This window comes from Penaeus chinensis, chromosome 31, assembly GCF_019202785.1.
Source record: "Penaeus chinensis breed Huanghai No. 1 chromosome 31, ASM1920278v2, whole genome shotgun sequence".
Classification (NCBI taxonomy): domain Eukaryota; kingdom Metazoa; phylum Arthropoda; class Malacostraca; order Decapoda; family Penaeidae; genus Penaeus; species Penaeus chinensis.
The window spans coordinates 23090238-23097737 of record NC_061849.1 but is presented as its reverse complement, the minus strand read 5'-3'; the positions used below and the strand labels follow the sequence as shown (position 1 = coordinate 23097737).

General features: G+C 32.8%; 3 protein-coding genes across 3 annotated transcripts in view; all 3 read left to right on the top strand.

The window, feature by feature from the left end:
- LOC125042095 (cysteine-rich, acidic integral membrane protein-like) overlaps positions 1-1969 on the top strand; it is a 6020-nt gene extending 4051 nt beyond the window's left edge. The window contains exons 4-5 of the mRNA XM_047637562.1: positions 875-903; positions 1946-1969. Coding sequence (XP_047493518.1) covers positions 875-903; positions 1946-1969 — 53 coding nt within the window. The remainder of the gene's footprint in view (positions 1-874; positions 904-1945) is intronic.
- The window catches only part of LOC125041730 (lysine-specific demethylase 8-like), an 84375-nt gene that overhangs the window by 13634 nt on the left and 63241 nt on the right, over positions 1-7500 (top strand). The window lies entirely within an intron of this gene.
- LOC125041733 (ceramide synthase 6-like) overlaps positions 1-7500 on the top strand; it is a 21278-nt gene that overhangs the window by 12689 nt on the left and 1089 nt on the right. Inside the window, exon 2 of the mRNA XM_047636981.1 lies at positions 3589-7500. This exon is cut by the window's right edge and continues 1089 nt beyond it. Within this exon, the coding sequence (XP_047492937.1) occupies positions 3590-4687 (1098 nt within the window). The 5' untranslated portion in view covers position 3589 and the 3' untranslated portion in view covers positions 4688-7500. The remainder of the gene's footprint in view (positions 1-3588) is intronic.

The window sequence follows — 7500 nt, the reverse complement described above, 5'->3', positions numbered from 1 at the left end:
TAATTTATATATATATATATATTAATATATATATACATATATATTCATGTATAGATATACATATATATATTATATACATATATGTGATATATATAAATATATATATATATATATTATAATATATATATATTATATATATTATATATTATATACATATTATTTATATATTATTTATATATTATTTGTATATTATATAGATATTATATATATATATATAATATATATAATATATATAATATATATATGATATATTTAGTAGATATATTATATATATGTATATATTATATATATATTATATATATTATATATATATTATTTATATATATGTATATGTTATATATATGATATACTGTATTATATACATATATTTTATATTATATTTATAGTATATATTATATTATATACATGTTTTATATTATATATATATATATTATATATTTATATATATGTATAATAGATAGATAAATAGATAAATGGAGAATCCTTAAGTATTAAATTAATAGGAAAAATAGATAATGGTCTCCTGTGTCGGGGAAAAGATGCAGGTGTTTTTTTTTCTTTCTATGAGAATTTGGGAGGGGTTCCGTCTAGAGACACAAGGTAGTCTTTCGAAGATAGATGCACACTGTGCCAACTTCGGCTCACATCGTGCCTTGTATATAATCTGCGAGACTTCATTGTGATTGCTAGAGGGATCTTTACTGCATAATCACACAAATTGAAGACGGGGAAAGTAGTTGTTAGTTGATGATGGGAAAGCTTATTGACTCGAGTCATCATTTGATGATGGGCATGGATTAAGGGATTAACAGTACTCTAAAGGTATGTTTGTACAAATTTTGAATGTTATAATCTTTATTTTTATCTGCGATAGGTACTGAGATGAATATGCAGAATGCCAAAGTAGTGCATTATTGTCATTTAATTAGGCATATGTAATGAAGAAGAAAATAGTTTTGCCCACTAGATGATTATCTACAGTGTACTCCCAACTTGCTCTCTTAAGTTCAGAAAGGTTGATAGAGATATCATTTATATATCAAATGAATATTTATCAAATATTAACACAATGACTATGGATTTATTTACTGTTTCCTGTAGTATTTTGTGAATTTTGTTACATACGGATGGCTTCACATGTCCTCAGCCACCAAGGAGCTCCTGATTTTCCTATTCCTTGAAATTGCGATAAAATGTATTTTCTTCCTAATACTGTTATTATTCTTATTGGTGACCAAGCACTTACAGAGTCATCTATGTATAAATACAATAAATTAACTTGTATTACAGTGGGCATGGTGTATATTCTTGCCATCCATGCAGAGTAGGTTAAAATACAAATAGTACTAAATTATGTTTGTTACTATTGTAACTCTATTCATTTAATTTAAAAAAAACTAATTTTGTTAGTGCTGGTAAGTCTGATATTTGATATTTTCCATCAACCCAAGTCCAATGGGCATGGCATGTATATATATGCCTGTCCCATTGTGAGTTTACTTTATTATTATTACTATTATTAATTTTTTTTTTTTTTTTTTACACTTAGATGGCTAATAGTCACTAATGAGCCAGTTACGAGTACTTCCTGTCTCACCTGCTTACCGTTTTCCTTGATTTTTTAAATTTGTTTTACATTGGGGTTCCCGCCAATTCAAGAAAAGGTGAAATCAGGTAAGGTCACAAGGTCTACTAATTGACTCCTTTGGGGCTAAGTTCTAGCAGAGCCATCTATGTGCAGAGACATAAAAAACAAAACAAAAAAAAACAACAGCATTTTCCTGGCAGTATTGGGTTGATTCCCAGGAAACTGGTAGCACTAACAAAATTGAGACCGTGCATTAGATCATCTATATGATTGTAGATACAGCATATGCAGTCATTAATAGCTTGTCTGGAAAATATAACTACAACTAGTTACTACAGTTTGAATTGTGTTCCCTAGAATATAAGCATTGAAAGTGAATAATGTCAGTAGTAGTAACATGGAGCAACTTTTTCTCCTTTGTACCAATAAGATGATATACTGTATTATGATCTGTGTTCAATAGTAGAATATTAGATTTTATTTTTTGATTTATAAACTCCAACATTTTTGTACTGAAATTTAGGCTCTTCCTGCATGTTGTTATTTCCTTTAAGTTCATAGATATACTCTTCTGTAATTTTGTTATTTGATGTATCACATTGTGTATTTATGTAGAACTGTATAATACAAAACTGAACATTTTATATATTCTATGTGTGAATATATAAAGAAATTAATAGATGAAATAAGAGTGCTCTTGCTTTTTCCACAGTGAAAGAGGAGGGCACTTACCTCTGACACTTTCACCACAGACCCAGTGATTTAGCAAATTTTCCTTGGCAGCTGTATTTGTTACTAATAGAATATTTAATTTTGATTGGCAGTAGCCTTAAGTAAAATGATTTTGATATAGGAAGAGAATCTAGGCCTTATTTTGTTAAATAGTCCATAGGAAATGTAGTTGGTCTTGAGAAACTCCCCAAGAGAGAGAGAGAGGAGAGAGAGAGAGAGAGAGAAAAAAAATCTCACTAAACTTTTTCATCATCTTGTTCTTGTAAACTTTCTTTTATGCTTCTCATCTTTACATTGGTTAGTCTTCACACAGAGAGAAGGTGAAACAGAACCAGGGCTTGGAAGACATTCATTATTCATAACAGATCATTTGCTAGACTCCGAAAAATAAAATAAGAGCACATAAATAACACAAAGAAAACAATTTGCTATTAGTATTATTATGTAAGTTCTTTAACAGTGACCTGATATAAACAAATGTTTATTAGAAATTGCTTAATTTGGAAAAGCTAAACATATTGACTAATCTTCTGGGAATAGAAAACGCTGTAGTTATTTTATTTTTAAGAAGTATTAGTTTTAATTAAGTTGGAAAAATTGTATGACTTCAGATAAGATTAGGGATCAGGAATGTTTTCTTTCACATTTTAAATTACTTCAATAACACTTCTAATCTAATCAGCAGCATTAACCACATAACACATAAAAACAGTGTTACAATATCTGCCAATGTGGTGAAAGTGACGGTTAGGTAACCTGGTCCTAGTTCTCTCTCGGGTTTTTGGTTTAGGCTTTGCATGACAGGATCCTTGGAGTGTCAGTCAGTAAGTACAAATTTATCAAGACTGGGTTATTTTTGTGGCTTGAACTCATTTTGTACCTAATTACTTTTGTAGTTGAAAAAAAAAAAAAAAAAAAACCATGTTTCCAAGCTTCCCAGTCTGGTAATTGCACTAATGTGGTTTAGAATCCTTATTGTCAATGAAAGTAGATTGTAGATCGGACATGTCCTGCTTGGTGGATCTGTAGTCCAGCACTAACATAAGCACCAATACATAGAATTTTTCATTTCAAATTATTGTTGTAATGGTATTCGGAGTTAAACTGTAAGGGAAAAAAGACTTGTAGTGTAAAATACCTTCATTCTGCTCTGCTCTTCATTATTACAAGATTCTTCCTCTTCTCGGTGTTGATCATCCCATCTTTTGCCTGAAAATGATGAAGAATTCGTGATGACATGGATTGGTGATGGCGTTTCTTGTCCTCAGGATGGCTGCGTGGATGTGGCACAAGTTTTCGAGCTGGTTCTGGAACCCTGATGTGTGGCTGCCCCCGAACTACAACTGGGAAGACCTCGTGCCCAACGACAAGATTCGCTATGCTAACTGGAGTGATCTGTGGACGTATCCAATTTTCATGGCATTTTTAGCAATTGGCCTCCGGTTTTTGGTGCTCAATAAGCTTGTCTATCGACATATAGCTCAGGCAGTAGGCCTGAGAAATGTAAAGCCTCGTCCTGTGGTGCCTAATGAGACTCTAGAACAATTATTCCTACAAAGCAAAAAGCAACCACCAGAAAATGAAATTTTTCAATGTGCAAAACAATTGCAGTGGACAGAACGCAAAGTAGAAAGATGGTTACGGCAGAGGCAGGCCATGACTCGTGTCAATAAGTTCACCAAGTTTATGGAGTGTGCCTGGCAATGTACATATTATACCTTCATCTTTTTCTATGGCTTATATGTGATGTCAGATAAGTCTTGGCTTTGGGATATCCGCAATTGTTGGTATGAATACCCCAACCACAGTGTTGATATTGATGTCTGGTGGTACTACATGATATCCCTCTCCTTCTATTGGTCTATGACCTTCACACATTTCTTTGAAGCCAAGCGCAAAGATTTTTGGCAGATGTTTATCCACCACATGGTCACTATTGCACTCATCACTTTCTCTTGGACCTGCAACCTAACACGGATTGGAACATTAGTCCTCATTGTCCATGACTGTGCTGATATCCCCCTCCAGTTGGCAAAAATGAGCATCTATTCAGGGCACAAAGCTTTCTGTGATGCAGTCTTTGCCATCTTTGCTGTTATGTGGATCATTACACGTGTTGGAATATACCCGCTCTGGATTGTATACAGCACTGCTATTGAAGCACCAACAATTTTGCCCATGTTCCCTGCCTATTACATATTTAACTCTCTACTCATTGCTCTTTTGTTGTTGCATATTTATTGGACATACTTGATTTTACGCATCATATCAACAACAATTACCAAGGGCAATGTTGAAGACAACCGATCATCCTCAGATCCTTCAGAAGTGTCTGAAGACAATGAAGACGAGAAGAAGCGGAATTAACAGTTGAGAAGAAAGGACCTCTAAAGTGGGCCATAATCAAACCTTTCAGATTATGTAAAATTGCATTGGATTTGAATCTCATCCTTCAAAGGAGGCATAATTGTCATATACGCAAATAAGTTGAAAAATTTATAATGAAGTTTATATTGAAATACTGGTCACTAATATATTTTATGGATATGTTTTTACATCTTTGTAGGATTCTCAGTAGAATGACATTGATATCTATCAAAATATTTTTATTGATAGTCACATGGCAAATTTCACATTATGCTATATACATATGTGTGGAGGCATCATATAACACAATTTATAAAAGTGTGGTTGGTATAGTCTCACTATTTCCACTTTGGGTTGAATAATATGGGTATGTATGTAGACAAGTAGGAAGAAAATAGAAAGTAGATCCCTAATTTATTTATGAATACATATAGATATTTTTTGAAAAAGGAGGATTAGCTGTGGTGGATTATGAAGGCACTTCAGTAATACATAAGAAAATTGAATATATGTAAATGTGTATATCTGAGGAATCTCATTCACCAAGCAAAGGAAAGTTCAATTTGTAATCTCTCATTTGTAAAAGTGCCTTTCATAAATCACACATTGAGAAAATAATAGGTATAATTCCCGGTTTCATAAATTGGGCTAAAAATGTTTCTGATATCAGATTACAAATGTATAACATGAGGTTGCTGAAGGCTTCCTTTAAAATGTTTGTCACAAATTGTATGATATAAAGTTGATCAACTTGTTATTCTTTCAGTGCATTGAATGCATTAGTAAAGACAAGAATGTTCATTGAATAAGAACTGGTTGATAAAAGCAATTATATTTTACCACTGTGATGCAGCTGTTGGTTACAGTCATCTGCTATTTTTTATCTTCCCATAAGTTTATTGATAGATGCAATCAGAAGTCCTTTTTAAAAGACATTTCACACATGAACACAACTTTTGAAGAAAAAGACACTTTTGAGAAGTTGCAGATTTATTCCTATAACAAAGAGAGAAGCTTAGGTAGTGTGTTAGTTGGATGGATTAATTTGTCTGAGAAACCAGAAACTCCTGATGATTGCTAAGCAGTTTTTCAGGGAGTGAACTTGGGACCAGTGAACTTAGTGCAATTGTTTTAATCACAAAAACAAACCCAGGTGAACTAAAGGGTAAAGTTGTTGATCTAGAAGAACATTGCCCAAGTGAACCTCAAGCTACTAGCTTATTTTTATAAAGGAAGGATGTTCTCTGTTTCTACCTCTTATCTCTACCTCTGCTTCCTCCACCTCCTCTTCTGACTTCTTTTCCTTCTCCTATTCATCTTCCCCCCCCTTTCCTCTTCCTCCTCCCTCCTCTCCCCCCCCCCAATTTTCTTCTTCCTCCTCTTCCCCACCTCCTCCTCCTCCTCCTCCCTTTCCCTCCCTCCTCAGCCTCATCATTATCATCATCATCTTCATTTGAGATGCAATGTGATTGTCATCTATTACTGTCATGTTGTAATTCCATGTTTGTTGTAATGTTGACTGAAATTCATTGACATTATTGATTTCTATGCAGTACTACCTTTGACTTTCAATTTGCACTTCTTTTTGTTTTTGAATTTAGAGATTTTATTTTTCCACCTGAGAACATACTGGGAGAAGGAACATTGTTATAAGATTTGTTAAAATTCTTGAAGGTGTTGCTGATTTACATCTAAAATATTATTAGGTTCATTTTTGTTGGCATATTTTATACAGCTGATGATTTATTTTGTTTTCATTTATCTTCACAGAAGTTATGTTTTATTTAGTTGGAAGATTATTTGCCACAACTTTATTTGACACATCAATGAAATTTTAATGCAACTTAGGTAACCAGAATAGAATTGAAAGAACTGCTTGAGCTTTTATTATGGGTAGGAGGAATTATATTTATTTAATTTGTATGCAGACAATTGTGTATGGAATTTTTGCTCTGATTTTGTTATCTTATTTTCTTATACTTTAACACTAAAGTAATCTGTATAAACATTCAGCCAGCTTTATGCACAAGATACATGTGGCAGTAAAAGACCTTTATTCATGTAACTAAATTAAGTACCAACAAGGCATCATCATTTTGCAAATGTTTAACTTTTCTTAAAACAGAAGGAATGATTATAACAGCCGAGACAGAGAAATAGTCAACGTTATCTGAGGCGGCTAATTTTCCTGTGTGGCCAGATAGTTTCTGTTTTGCAACATTTTGAGTGTGTGTGTGTCTGTGTGTGTGTGTGTGTGTGTGTGTGTGTGTACCATTTTGCAGGCTTGTTTTTTAATTCATTATTTTTTCTGTCCAGATAATGTTACATATCGTATATTTTAACATTTGCATATAAACTTCGTGATCTTTTGCAGTGAATGTAGGAAATATACAAGTGTTGAACGATTGTCTGTTTAGTTTCTCTCTCCCCCCCCCTTTTTTTTTTTTTTTTTGTGTTTGATTTTTGGATAATGACCTATTATTAGTATTATTCTCTTGCTTGCCACTCAAGTATAGCCCTCACTGCAATGAGCCAATTTTCCTGATATTTTTTATCTCCTCGAAGTTGCTTAATGAAAAGTTAAGACAATAGAAATGTTTAGTCCTATTTGAAGTACTGGATAGCTGTATACTGAAGGGAAAATCCAAAATGTAGGAATATGTCCTTTATTGCTTACTCTTTGAGATTGCAGATGCTAGACTTGTTATATTGTAATTAAAGATTAAATAACCCATTTTCCTATGCGACAATAAATTTGTGTATAAATTTCTGCTGATCTACTGTAATAGAATTCATGAGTGTAGAGCAGTTTA